At 39.1% G+C, this 14299-nt stretch overlaps 1 protein-coding gene across 7 annotated transcripts in view; it reads left to right on the forward strand.

The window, feature by feature from the left end:
* The window catches only part of SH3KBP1 (SH3 domain containing kinase binding protein 1), a 247382-nt gene that overhangs the window by 169595 nt on the left and 63488 nt on the right, over positions 1–14299 (forward strand). For all 7 annotated transcript variants that reach the window (XM_076356614.1, XM_076356599.1, XM_076356606.1 and 4 more), the window contains one exon: positions 9556–9631. In XM_076356614.1, the coding sequence (XP_076212729.1) occupies positions 9556–9631 (76 nt within the window). The remainder of the gene's footprint in view (positions 1–9555; positions 9632–14299) is intronic.

Raw genomic sequence — 14299 nt, forward strand, 5'->3', positions numbered from 1 at the left:
ACATGACCTTTCTTATCCTAAAGGAGAATTCCAGATGAATTGCATGCTAAAAGGGCTGTTTACCTCCAGTGACAGAAGGGAAGCCTGCAGTGACTGTCCTGTATGTACACATCTGGCTCATAGATGATCTTTAAGTGAAATGAACTCCATCTTGAATAACTACTTCAGAATGACAACATACTGTCGTTTTACATCTCCGTGACAAAACCAGCTGAATGCCATTGTACTGAGAAGTATAAGCAGATCACATGTAAAATGTGATAGACTCACATGTAGTTATAACACAGCAGAAGCGAGGGTCTGTATGAAACCCTAAATTTTAAGATTTCCTAGCTTTTGAACGGCTAAGTAAGAAATCATGCTTAATGATCATTAAAACAATAAGTAACTGTGACTAACATATTAAATAGATCAAGTTTGATTAATACAAAATAAAAACAATAATACAAGATAAGTTTAATTGCAGCACCTAGTGCTTTCTCCTAAAAAAATAGACACACCCAGAAAATCTACCAAAGAAGTTACTACTCTGATCTTTGTTTCTTACTCATTCTCCGTTTTTCTTTTAAAGAACTTTTTCCAGGAGAAAATAGATGTTTAATTGTTGTTATCAAATAAAATGTGAAGGAGTAACAAACTCTGAGCCATCAAGGAATGTGGACATACATTGATTAAATCATCCTGGTCTTCCTTTCTCCCTCCCCTTTCTGCTGTATGTAATCCTTCAGAGTGGTATGCCAAAGGTAGTACAGGCTTGCCATTTTGTCTTTATTTTGCCTTGAACATTCAGAACACATAAATCACTCCTTTTCTGTCACAGTAAGTGATTTTATAGGTCTTCTCTGTATGTGATTTCCAAGTACTTTTTGACCTAATTAAGCAGTAACTTCTTTCATTACATATTTCGGAAGTTAAAGTTATTTTGAAAAATTAAACAGTTTTTAATCAAAGCAAATGTGACTATTCCTTAAGTATTCAAAGCATTTGTTCTTAGGCTTGATGTAGTTTAAGCAGTTTAACTGATGAGAAGAGGCAATTTTGCCTCTATTTTCAACTATAAAAAAGAAGTATATCTGAAGAATAAGCATCTGTGATGAATCAGAAAACAAAGCTCCAGCAAAATCATGTTTTGTTCTAAAATTTCTCTTGTTTGGGGACCTCTGTGCCATTTCCTTTGCTTTGTTTACTTTCCCACTTGCTTGTCTGCTTGGATTCCAGTGCCATGACAGTGTATGACACATACAGCAGTTGTAAGATGCTCTGACATTGAGTACTCTATTTCTAGAGCACCAAGTGAACTGAGTGTGGTGTAATGTAATCACAACCTGTTTACCACTCTCTGGAATGAGAATTAGAGTATTGTAGTAGGACTTAGACTGACATGCTATTTTTGTCCCCCTCTTTTTTTCTTTTGCATTCAAGAAGTAACTTTTGTATTTGGTAAAAATGTATCAGTTTCTGTGTGAACCCTAGAAAACATTTTTCCCCTAGTACCTTTAGTTTTTCCACATATGCATCCTAATTCCAAAAGCCTTTAACGTTCAAGCAGGATATACCTGTTGACTACTTGAATGTTGCTTTCCTCTAAAGCAGTGCTGGCGTAGTAGCCAGTTCCTGGAGGACTGATGTTCATGAACAGTTACAGGGTCTCCACCTCTTCACTGTTCACTTCAGAGAACTTGTCTGCTTTGTCCAAACTCATCATGCTGATGGCTGAAATGATGTTAATTTTCAAGGAGATCCAATGGGATGAAGGCATTGCTCTCTTGCTTTGTAAGACCAGGATTTTATTTGGAGGGACATCTTTTATTTAGAGATTTGTTGATTTTGTCTAGACGGAGAGAATTAAGGTGCCAGCAGTTCATATGCCTTTTGCAGCACCTAAATACAGGGTTTTGCAACCTTGCTGTAGAAGGGTAAAACCTTTCACAGGTAAAATCTTTTGCAAAAGAAAAAAAGGATTTATTTCTTTACAAAGATATGCTGTAATTCGGAAGGCCTGTGTTCATCCGAGTCCAAGAGTCATTTAGTACAGACATCAGCTGGAAAACTGCACTTAAGTCTGCTGGAATATGGACTACATGTGAAAATGCGTTATTTTCGGATTGTCCAGTAGAAGGTAAAACAGCTTGACTATGTGCAAAGAAACTATGATAGGAAATTTAAAAATACTTTAATTGCTTTGTTGTCTGCATTCTGTGAAGTATTTGCCAAACATCCCACTAAAAAAGTTCTGTGGGTGTGCCACATCGGATCCTGTGGTCAGGGTGCCCATTCTTTATGGAAGTATCCTCTGGTATGTAGAGCTGAGTACTTGAGTGTCATTCGTATTTAGTCTTTTGAATGATGTAAAGGCCAGTACTACTGCAATCTTTCCTTGGGTTGCCCTGAGCATGGTCAAAATGTGATATGCTGGGCCCAGGAATTATTAAAGCATACTGTGAGATGCTCACCATGCTTTCTCGATGAGCTTAAGCTGGTATAAATGAGCGCTGCAACTGAAAGTTGCACCTTATCCCTATGACCATAAATTTTCCTGCCACAGTTCTACCCAAATGTTTGTGCAGCTGTTTAGTGAAGCAGATAACATTAAAACTCTCTTTTGTTCTTCCTTCCCCTCTGCAGTACTTTTTAACATGGACCAATTCCCTCCTCTCCCCTTGCAGACGTGCTAACGTCACGGCAGAGGGGAGGAGTGGCGGCAGGAATCCGTGGCCAAGGGTGGCTCCCCGGGGACGTGGCCACCTTTGGTGGGTGGGCTTGGGCAGCAACCGGGCTGTTCCCTCTCTCTTGCTCACAGCAAGTGAATTATGGGACACCTGTGAGACACCAATTATGAGGCATCCTGTCTCTCTGCTCATAGTCAGAGTAAACTAGGAGCAGGAGAATAAAAAGGATTTTGTTTGCCTGTGCTTGCGACAGTCTGGGTGTAATTGAGGAGTTGATGAGCACTTGTTTCCTGTCCCGTTCATTCACCTAACCTAGTTTTAAGGAAATTACCCTGCGTTGTGGCTGGAATGTCCTCATAGATGATGTCAGTAGAAATGTGTGCAGCTTGGGTGACTGGGGCTCTCTATATTATCTGGGCGTGCATTGGGCAGATGTACCTATCTAGTTGGTATTAAAAAATACTCATAATTATAGTTCAGGAGCATATGGATGGTATTTCTACCAAAGCACAGCTGGGTAGAAAGTAAGTACGGAGGAAGAAGCTATTTTAGATGACTGAGGCAATCAAATGTGCAGGTAGGTGCTTAATCACACTTTCCCTAAAGAATTTTTGTTTTCTCTAGAAAGGTTTCTTAAAATTCCCATTACCCTCTTTGAAGTGCCATTGGTGACCCTTTAGGAAAACTCTTAACTCTGTTCTTTTGGGAAACCCCAGGACAGCAATACTTGATCATGCTGTCACAGAAAGTACTTTATGTGGAATTGAATGTTGGTATCGTGGGAAAAACTGAAATCCTGGACATTTCTCTTGCTTCGCCTCTGACAGAGTAAGGGCATTTTGACATCTGAAAGCCTTTGGGGTTTTTATATTTGGGCTCTTTCAATTTTTTTTTTTTTAATTTAAGGTAGTCCAGGTAGGATGGATAAAGGACTTGATGATGTTCCTTAAGCACTTGAAGCATATTAGAAAAAAAGAAATTAATTCGGCTCCCCCCTCACAACGCCAGCATTATACATAGTCAGTGAGAATCTTGCTTATGCTTCTGTTCATCCAGAGCTGGAAGAATCTAGTGACCATTTCTGCTTCTTTGTGAAAAAATGTTCTCAGTTACAAAATGGACTGTCAGAAATACATTAAAGAATACAGCTTTTATATTGTCACTAATAGTGGCCTTGGATTTGCATGAAAACCTGTAGATAAAAAAATTCTCATGCATATGAACAGCATTCAAAAATAGTAGCTGAATGTTAAAAGGAAGTATTGTGGTCAAAGAAACACAGTGCATTTTTTTCCTAATCTAATCACTGAGGTTTTCTGAAATTCTAAAAGTTCTCAAGATACGTAACTGTCTTTTCCTCCCCTGTATAAAACGTCAGTGCATATTGTTATATTTTCACTATTCAAACTGACAAACAGTGTTAAGCTTAAAAACATTAGTGTTTCCAGCTCATACAGCCCATTTTTATGAATTCTTTAATGTCTGATGTATTCCTTAAGAGTATCTTCATGGAGTTATATTTCAAGTAGCAGTTCCAAAATATTTTATCTAGGGTAAAGACCTCAATACACTTTCCAGAATAAATACTGATGCTGAGTAAATCTTTTTTCTCTTATTCCTGAGTAAATAAGCTGTTGCTTGGAGAAGCCTATATTTGTTAAAGGAGAGTCAAAGGATAAGTATGTTCCTTTAGTGCAAAGAAGTATAACAAAATCTTCTGTATGGACCTAGCTGGTGCAGAAGTGACAATTCAATTTGAATTTTCAGATCAAATGTTCTAGAGACACAAGACCTGAATAACAAAAGTAAATAGACAAGTCAGTTCTCAACAACAACAGAAAACCCTGAATAACAATTTTTAAATATCCTGAAGGAGGAAACTTGACCACAGGTCTACTTTCCTTCCTCTCGTCAGGGTTGAATAGTTGTAGGGAAGGGCCGGAGTGCCCTCAAGTGAGAAAAACTCACTTGTATACTGCCCATTACGTGCTCTGCTTCTCTTGTGTTGTTCTCTGCTGTTGCAGGGATTGCAGTTGAGCCAAAATACATAAATGAAAGGAAATGAGACTGTTTAGATTGTACCGTGACCTCATTCATGTGACTTTGTGTTCCACCTCAACCACTTTTGTAATCGTTGTTAATTCAGTATCAGAGGAAATTGGTCTGCAGTTATAGGGATTTGCAGTGTACCGAACTGCCATCAAGGCCTCTTCTGCTAACAGAACCTGTTATTTAATGCTAGACTGTCCTTCCATTGGCTTCATACAACCAAGCGTTAAGACTGGCAGGTTGCTGCTAAATCTGTCTCATCCCTCTGAATATCTGTATATCAAATCATGGTGGTTATTCATGCTTTTATCAGCTGGTTCTGCAGCAAGAGGGCACTTCATCCCCTTTCATCTTTAGGATTCACTTGTCAGGCGATTAGGGGGATCTGTGTCTGACAGCTAAATAATCTAATTATACTCGCCTTGCAGAAATAGTGGGATCAAGATTCTGCCTGTTTTGTTGATATGTTCTGTTGTGTGTTGGAAGTCAACCTAGGCTTGGAGTTAGGAAATAGGAACTCTGTTTCCACCACATGTTTCTTGTGTGACAGGGCTAAGCAAGTCAGAGCGATATCTGCAGAGTAATGTAAGTGGAACAAGGCTGACTGCCACCATCTAGAAATGAGATTTATGGTAATCAGCATACTGGAGGAGGATAGAGGGAAACTGAAACGGTACTCTTCAGGAGTGTCTCTGAACCACCAGGCTAGACATACAAAGGCAGAGGGGCATATGCTACCCTTTTTGCTGGTGCTGAAACCATTCTGCAGCCAAGAATTCAAGATACACAGGCGAGAGAGAAAATGCAGAACTTCAGTTGTCTTTGCAGCCTGGCAATTAGGACACTGCTGGAAGGGCGTCATTATGGGCGTTCTAGTTCATGCTACATGTGGCTTTTTATTGCAAACGTTATTGACAAAATGATAGAGTTAGGTAACTGGAGAGAGAGTTTTCATGCTGGGAGATGTCAGGGGATACTGGCAGGGTTGAGGATCCTGCTTTTGGATTCGGAGTGTCTAAATTCCCAAAAAGTCCTTCAAGTTCTAAATCTTGTTTTGTGCCTGTGTCCCAAAGGGGTAAGATCTGCTTGCCTCTTGGGAATATTGAGCCTGATTGATAGGTAGGAATGAATCAGGTAAAAGACTAAGTAATGTGAAAGCTGGAGTTGTGTATCAGTATTTTGCAGCATAGATCAATGTGTCCAGAAGGGCTTGGAGGACATTTTTTTCTGAATTGACCTTCTTCTTATGTAAAGGAAGAACAGAGGAGGACAAAGAATTATATTGAAATCTTCAGTTCAACCCCATTAGAGTGTCCTTTGCTCCCATGTTGCCTTTTTTAGAAGTGAAGGAGATTTTGATAAATTATGCTGGGCCTTCCACTGGAGAAGAGACCAAAATACCCTATAGTAACTAGTTCCTGAGGAGAAAAGTCTCTGTCAGGGAGATGTGTGTTGGATCAGCAAGAATTTAAGTTGGGCTTGCTCGGTTCTCCTAGCCACTAGTAAATTTGGTAGATATTTGACCTATATGGGAGTATGAGTGATGTAGAACAGTTGGAGAGTCAGAAGGAAAGTTTCTGGCTCATATTGGAGGAGATGTGTCTGTCTCCCATTTCTCTTTTCTTGTCAGAAAAATTGGTAACTGTGATAATATTACTTGATCTGGGACTCCCAGCACACAGATCTTAACTATACTTGAGGTTTTATCCTGTTAAAGCAGAACCGTCAGACTTAACAGATCATAGAGGATTCAGTGTGTCTTAGAGTGAGGAAAGTTTATCTTGCATGTTTCCTAATGAACAAATGAGTACTATATTAAATTTCATGGAGATGTTTTCGGAAAGTGGTAACAACTGTTTTCCATGCAAATGCATGGATCAGTATAGACCAATTGTAAACATAAATAAATCACAATTTAAAAAAAGTCTCCTTTAGTACTGTTTTACAGGAAGAGTAAAACATCTTGGCAGCGCAGGTCCACCTGAAACCAGATTTGCATGGCTTATCCATTTTTTTTCTTTTTTCCTGTCAGTGATGCTTATGTCACCCCTATAAATCCTTGGGTGCAGTCCCCTTACAATTAAAGAATACCAGTTCCACTTGTCTTCTCCTCTCGCTATCCCACAACAAATTCAGGTGTCCCTCCTCACTAGAGTGGCTTCTGCGCAACCCTTGTTTAAATTATTTGAATTACAACTTTCTATATCCTCCTAGTAGATACAAACATTCCTTCTTCTCCTTATCACAGAATTCTGGGACAACTTTGCTCGTTCCGCAATAAATGATCTTTGGGTCTTGTAGGTCACTGATCTTTCAGCACATTCCATGTGCTACGCCGAGTTTTGCGCTGCTCTTCATCCACCAGTAGACCTGTCAGGAGTCCAGTTTCTCGTTTCTTTGCTCAGGCTATTTCTATGTGTGCAAAAAGAGTCATGTCTTCAGCCACCTTGCTCCCTGGGCTTTTTACCTTCTCTCCTGAACAAATTGCAACTCATGCAAAGACTGCTTTCCGACCTGTCTCTAGCTCCCAACAAAAGAACAGCCTTGTTTGGATGGTATTCTCTTTTCTGTTCCCAAGGAGTCTGTTGGTTCCCCATGCTGATTTATCACCTGCACAGGCATTCTTTCTGAACGAGCAGATGAATGAATGTTTTCAAGTATTGCACTTGCATCTGCTTCTATAAATTAAGAAATTACATTGCATTACATTGCATTGTGTATCCCCTTCCCGCTGGGATACACTAGTTTCTTCCTCTTTGCCCATGATTCTTTTGCTGCGATTTTTAGCTTGTTAAATTTAAGCTTGTTGTGGGTTTATCTGGGTTTTGGTTTCATGGCATAAGATCAATGATTCATGTACGATAAAGCAATTACCAAATGCTTTCCTTTAATTAATTGTTCTTGAATAACAATTTCATCTTTAAAAAAAGAAAAACTCCCCTAAATTAAAGTTTTTGGATATTCCTTTAGTAAGTACTCCTTTCTGAATTAAATATCAGTACAGTTTAGAGTATGTGCTCTCATCATTTTCCAAACCATTTTATGAGGCAGAACCGTGAGTACAGGTTTGATCATGAATGAGCATGTGCTGAGATGTGCAGCTATCTTGAACTGCACTGTTTGCCTCTGAATGAAAAGCTGTCTTCCCAGTCTTGCTTTCATCTTGAAGGCATTCTGTGCTTTTATCTGTGTGAATGCCTGGTAGCTTCAGATTCTTCATTATATCTCTTCCAGCACAATTTTCAGTGCTTTCCAGCTAGATCTCAAGAGTCAGCTCTTCATCCTCATCCTTCTTGACTTTAAGCTTAAAGGTGCTATATATCATAGCATATATAGCATATATATATCATGCTTAAAACAGCCAGGTCATGCTCTTTTCTTAGTTTTGCCCTCTCCTGATTTGCAGGAGTCTGTCATCTCCTGTTTTTCTGTTACCTCCCTAATAGCTGCTTCAGATAATGCTTCTCATCTCTCATTCCCACCTCAGCAAAGAAGTTGGGAGATTCTGTAGAGTTTTGTTGTTGATCTCTCTTCCCCCAGCAGTTCACAAGCTCTGGGTTGTAAGTAGAGTTGCAATGTCATCAGAAGGTCAGTTATTTCTGCTGCCACCTGCAAGTTAAGTTGCAACAGGCCACTTTTGGGTATTGCAATTCATAGTTTGTCTTACTTGTCAACATAAATTTGATGACTGTCTTGTGTACAACTCTCAAAACTGCCTCTCTTCCAGAGGTGCTGTTTTTGCCAGCCTAAAATCCCTGTGTGTGTATTTTACTCCTTTTCATAGATAAATTTTGACACACACAGTGTACAAAATGACTAATATGGAGCTCTTCATATTCTTTATAGACCTTGAAATTTTTCAACTACTTAAAGTGCTGTACTCCTGTTGTTTCTCATATTGACCAAGAGGTCCTCAGTGCCTTCAAGACTAAATCCTAGCTCTCTTGTCTCTTAGCTTTTACTCAGAAGGTCACTGGAGTATGGAGGAGGTTTTGTGGTGTTTATGCATACGTTACCAGAAAAGGAGATTGAACTACAGCTGTACTACAGCTAGTAGTACAGCTAAGTACTCATATCTATGTAAATAAGTAATAATTACACTTATGTCCTCAACTACACATGGCTGGGATTTTAAAGGTAGGCAACTTTCTTGATAGGGAGAAGAGCTGAGTGAGAGAGGGGATAGCATGCGTATAGTGATTGGTGCAGATACATAAAGATGAATATCACCAATTTTATTTTATTTTGTTGGAGGCAGATAATGTTTGTTTATTCTTTCAGCTTACCTATCTGAGGCTGATTATTGCTTATTGTGGTACCCCTCTGTAAATTAGCTATTTTTGCTCAAAATAAACAACTATGGGAACCATTTAAAGAGATGTTGTCAACTTAAAAATCACACTCAGTCTAGAATGACTGAAATGAATAGTCCTTGTACGGACAGAAGTCAAGGGTTTTTTTCCCCCCACTATTCTTTCAATTTTATTTTTGGTACTGAATAACACCTTTCCTTAAGTAATTTCATCACATATTCAGTCCACAAGTGAAACTTCTGTGAGTCTTCCCTGAAACCGTGTGAAGGAGTTAATGTTAAAAAATTTTAGTAAACACTTTTTTAAAGGGAAAATTTGAGGATCACATTTTTATGAATTCTTTATCATTTAAAAAAAATGTAACAAAAACCCCACAGACAAACCTAAGTATAGTTTAATTTGCCTCTGTTTCTTTACTGTCCTTTTTCTACTCCTATATTTTGTATTTCCATTACAATTTTTTATGTTATCCAACTTCGAACTGAACCTGCAAATTTTAAAGGAGAATATTTTTTTTTTTTCAGAGTGTTGGGAAGAAATTACCTCCAGCCACAGCAACTCAGGAGCCAACAAAAATAGAAGTGGACAGCAGAACAAAAAGTAGGTTTCATAGTTTTTTCTTCTTTGCACTTTGTGCTATTAAGCCTCTTGAAAGCAAGCTGAACGCTTTTCTCTGGTTTTGGCTAAAAGAGTGTCCTGCACATATGAAAAGCGAGCATGCAGATAGATGTATTTAAGATAAACTTTGAGTAGGCGGTACATAGACAGAATGCTGTGTTTCACAGAATCCTCTGACTTTTTTTTTGCTCTGATAATCCTACCTCAAGTTTTCTGCTACCAAAAATCAAATTAAATGGCATGATCAGCTTTCAGCCTTGAGGGTACTTTGGAATTAATCAGAGTTGAATAAGATCCAACTCCAGGCTGTAACTTGTAGGTGGGTCATAGAAAAACATCTCTGGTTGTGAGTGCCCTTGCTTTTTTCCTCTTCTTTCTTCATGTAGCAGAAATAATCTGTGTGGGTGGTATAGTTTGTATGGAAAATGAACAGTGTCTAAGAACTTCAGTTCTGTTTTCATCATTTCAGTGCTTAGTAAACAAAAAGCAATAGTTAAATCTTTTAGACAGGTCTCAGTGCTGTTCTAGGGAGGCATATGTAACTAGTTTACCAAATAACTTACATATATATTCCCCACCTTTTGATTTTATTTATATAAAGTTACAACTAAACGTTATGGATACTGGTAGAAAAGAATAAGAAGGAAGAGAACATAGCCATACCTTAGGAAAAAAAATTAGTATAACATAAAGTGTTGAGTTTTTAAGTCTCGCACAGTCTTTCTCCTTCCCTGATGTGTTTATCCTTTTAGGTAGTTAGCAGATAGCATTTTGTCTCAGAACTGAAACACATACAGACATAGGAAGGCAAGCATCTGGAGCAACAGAACAGCGGCTGTCTGAGAGAAGTGTATGGTTACAACCTGGTTTACCACGTTTTCAGCTCAGAGTTACAAAAGCAGCTTAAAACAGCTTTTAGTGACTTGTTGTCCATTAGCTGCACCACACTAATTGACTTGCTGCATCCTCTTATCTTGTTCCCCTTGTGAAACCAGGCTGTTAATGGGAGGGACTGCAAGAACTCAATTGCCCTGAGGAAGTGAGAACTCGAAATACTGAAAAATGTGCAAACTGGTAATGTAGAGCAGGGCTCTTGAACCAATGTGGTTTGGAATTACCTTTCCTAACCTGCAGGCTTGAGCAGGTTAAGCTGACCTGAGTGCAGGTGCCATCAGAAGGGGTGGTCCCATGGCCTTTCCCACCTACAGCACTAACCCTTGTGTGGTAAGCCAGGCTGGGAGACAGCCGCCTCTTTCCACATCAGCTCATACTTCTGACAGCTGAAACTGCTCACTAAATCGCATCCCAGGGTACTGAGGTTTCATACCTTTACCACTTATAAACGAATGTGGAAACCTTCTGAACAATGGTTAGAGAACTGTACCTTCTACAGTGACACATTGAGCTCTGGCTGACAGAGACGCTTCTCCATCAACACTTTTGGGTTCTGGTTGGTTCTTTCACCTTTTTGTTATTTCCCTCGGACATGCCTTTTTGGTCAGAAAATCCCTCTTCTTCTGTTGCCATTTTCACCATGGTTGTGTGCAAACATCATTCAACATCCCTTTTGCCAGAACTGGTGAGTAGGGTGGGCTACTTATTTGTACAGTATCTTTGCATGTTCTATGAATTCTACCTAAACTTTATTATTTAGGATATTTTATCTTTCCTGGAATCTCTGGGGCCTCAGTAGAATTTTTGGCATCTCTGTTCTTGCTTGGGAAAGAGAAGGCCATGTATAGGAAGGTCTGGTATAATGTAATGATATATAATTGTCTTAGCCTCAAATGGCATCACAGGAGATGCTTTTCAATCAGTTGAAGTTGTCCTTCATTTAAATTGAAAAACCTTTCAGTGAAAATGAAACATACTTCAGTCTGGTTTGGTTTTTGATATAGGCGGAGGAATAATTTTTTCATAATATAGTTAATGCCTGATAGTCAGATGTGAGGAGTATGATCAGAGTCTGGCACAGTACTATGATTTATCTAGTATTTGTCATTTCTCCAAAATCTAATTTTTGCTTTCTCCTAAAAACCTACCACAAACAAGCTTGAAAAAGCATTGAATCCAAGGAAGTTTGCAGTCTCAGAAAACTGGTGAATGTCCTAATTGCAGTGTTCAGCATAAAAGTATTATTCCACCTTGGACCTCAGCTACGTTCACTTTTGGCTGGGATGGTAGTGTCCCAGTCTTCCTTGGAGTCTTTAGTTGCTGAACAAAACAGATGCTGTGCCATTCTCCAAAGAAACAGCAGGAAACAGAAGATGCATAGATTCAGCTCAGTATGGAAGGGGACTTTTGGATATGTGATTTAGATTCCCTGGGGATTACTGCTGGACATGTATGCTGCAAGCAAGAGAGAGATTACGTTGGTAGAGGAATAATATAATTTTTCATCTTCCACCTGTTTCTTTCCATGACCGATGCTGTTATTCCTTAGTCTCAACTGGATAAAAAATGCAGTTGCACTGTGAAAGAGCTTGCTGAGAGAGGAAATGGAGAGCAGTAGCATCTTCCCTCTCTGCCCAAAGGGGCTTCAGCATGGAGTGATGGTTGCTGACTCTTCCCACATCTTGATTTGAGTCTGCTTTTTTCCTGTAGCTTTTCTGATGCCATAGGGCAGTGATTTGCAGCAAGGCACCTGGTGTGCTTACCATTTGCTCTTAGTACACGCAAGATGGCCTGAGTTCTGCAATGGGATGAGTTGGCCTGAGCAAGAGACAGAGCAGTATGTTCTATAGGTGCATCTCCCAACAATATGCTATGTAAATCTCCCTAAAAAGTGGGCTTAAGATTTTGGGGGATAAACAGATGACTGTTCAGGGCCAAAGAGAACTTTTTGCTCGAAGGGAGAGCACAGTGAAAGCACAAATCCTTACATAGCTTGAGTGGTCCCTTGGAAAACATCATTAACCTTTCAGGAATGAAAGAATGCATCTTTGAAGAGAGGAGGGGAGAGTTGTGTGGTTTAGGTTTGTGGGTGCCTAGACTCAGGGGAATTACTCTGCTGTTGAATTTCCATCTCTCTTACCTAACTGGGATGGCACATGTATCTGTGTGTGTTTATAATTGTATCTCTGGGGTGAGATTTTTTTTTTCCCTATGAAGTAGCTTGCTTTTAGTTTAAGTGGCTTGCGGTGAAAAGGCTATGTTGTAGAAAATATGTATACATTTTTAAATAGGTCTTTTGGATTCTAAAATTCAGCAAAGCAAAAACATCCACAATGACTGAGAGCGCTATTGCAGATTACTGAAATTGCAAAAATGGAGTATAAATAAGCAGACAACACAGCAAAGGCAGTAAGTCACAGAATGCATTGACCATGGCACTTAATTTGATTGCTCCACTCACTATTTACAATTTGTGTTAACCTATTGCATAATAGGAATACCAAAATCCTAGCAAGCAACTAATCTTTTTGCATGGTGGTAGAAGGTATTAAGGAGCAGCTGAATCTGGATTAATGGGGCCCTAATTAGTTCTGTTTCTTTTTTTTGTTTGATGAGGTGGTGTTTTGACAGTTTGCATCTCTTGAAGTTCTGTGAAAATATTTATTAGTGCAATCTATTTATGAGTCTTGAGTGTAGCAATAGTAAAACCAAATTCTGCTGAATGTAGTGTTTGGATTTTTTTCTTCTGGCTTGTTTTTGGTAACACTGATGTAATTTTTCACTAGATTTTGTACATTTTATTCCATTTCAGAAACATTTTATAAGCAATAGTTAAAGAGAGGAAGCTTAAGCTCAAGGAATACTACTTTAATAGTAGTATTGCGCCAGGGGAGGTTTAGATTGGATGTGAGGAAAAATGTCTTTACTGAAAGAGTGGTTAAACATTGGAACAGGCTGCCCAGGGAAGTGGTTGAGTCCCCATCCCTGGAGGTATTTAAAAGACGAGTAGATGAGGCGCTTAGGGACATGGTTTAGTGGGTGGTGGTGTTGGGTCGATGGCTGGACTCGATGATCTTAGAGGTCTTTTCCAACCTCAATGATTCTATGATTCTATGATTTAATGCTGCTTGTTTTCTTACTTAGTATTACTGTTTATGTCCATCTTTATTGATGTATGATTTAGACTTCATCAAGGGGGAAATATTTAAGCCTCAAAAATCAACTAATCAGGTTTGTTGTTTGTTTTACTAAAAAAATTAAAAATCAATTTCTGAAAAGTTAGAAGGGTGAATCCAGCCCAGTGGTTAGGTTGAGATGGAGGAAATCTTGCCATGGGGTGGAACAGTTCTGGCCTTACAACAAGGAAGCAGCAGCAGAGGTAAGAGGAGGAAATTGTGTCATCCTGGCCTAAGAGGAAAAGCGAATTCCAGAGTCACTGTTCCCTGTGAAATTTAAGCCTGAAGGTATGTTTGTCTGTGGACTGCTGTCTTAAACATCACAGCTCATCCTAAGAGTCTGGCAGGAGAACAAATAGAAGAGTCATGCTTGTATAGTGAAGAGGGTTCACTGATACAGTAAATGGAGTTTGCTCAGTTCTGGTTTGAACAGTATAATATTTAACCAGTCTCTCAAAATACAAACAAATGAATTTACCTGCTACAGTACTGCAGGATCCCAAGTCATATAGAAGGTCTATACATTGACATCAGTGCTTTGCACTGCAATTGTAAATACATATCAAGCTACTGAATTCTG

The sequence above is a fragment of the Aptenodytes patagonicus genome, chromosome 1 (assembly GCF_965638725.1).
Source record: "Aptenodytes patagonicus chromosome 1, bAptPat1.pri.cur, whole genome shotgun sequence".
Classification (NCBI taxonomy): Eukaryota; Metazoa; Chordata; class Aves; order Sphenisciformes; family Spheniscidae; genus Aptenodytes; species Aptenodytes patagonicus.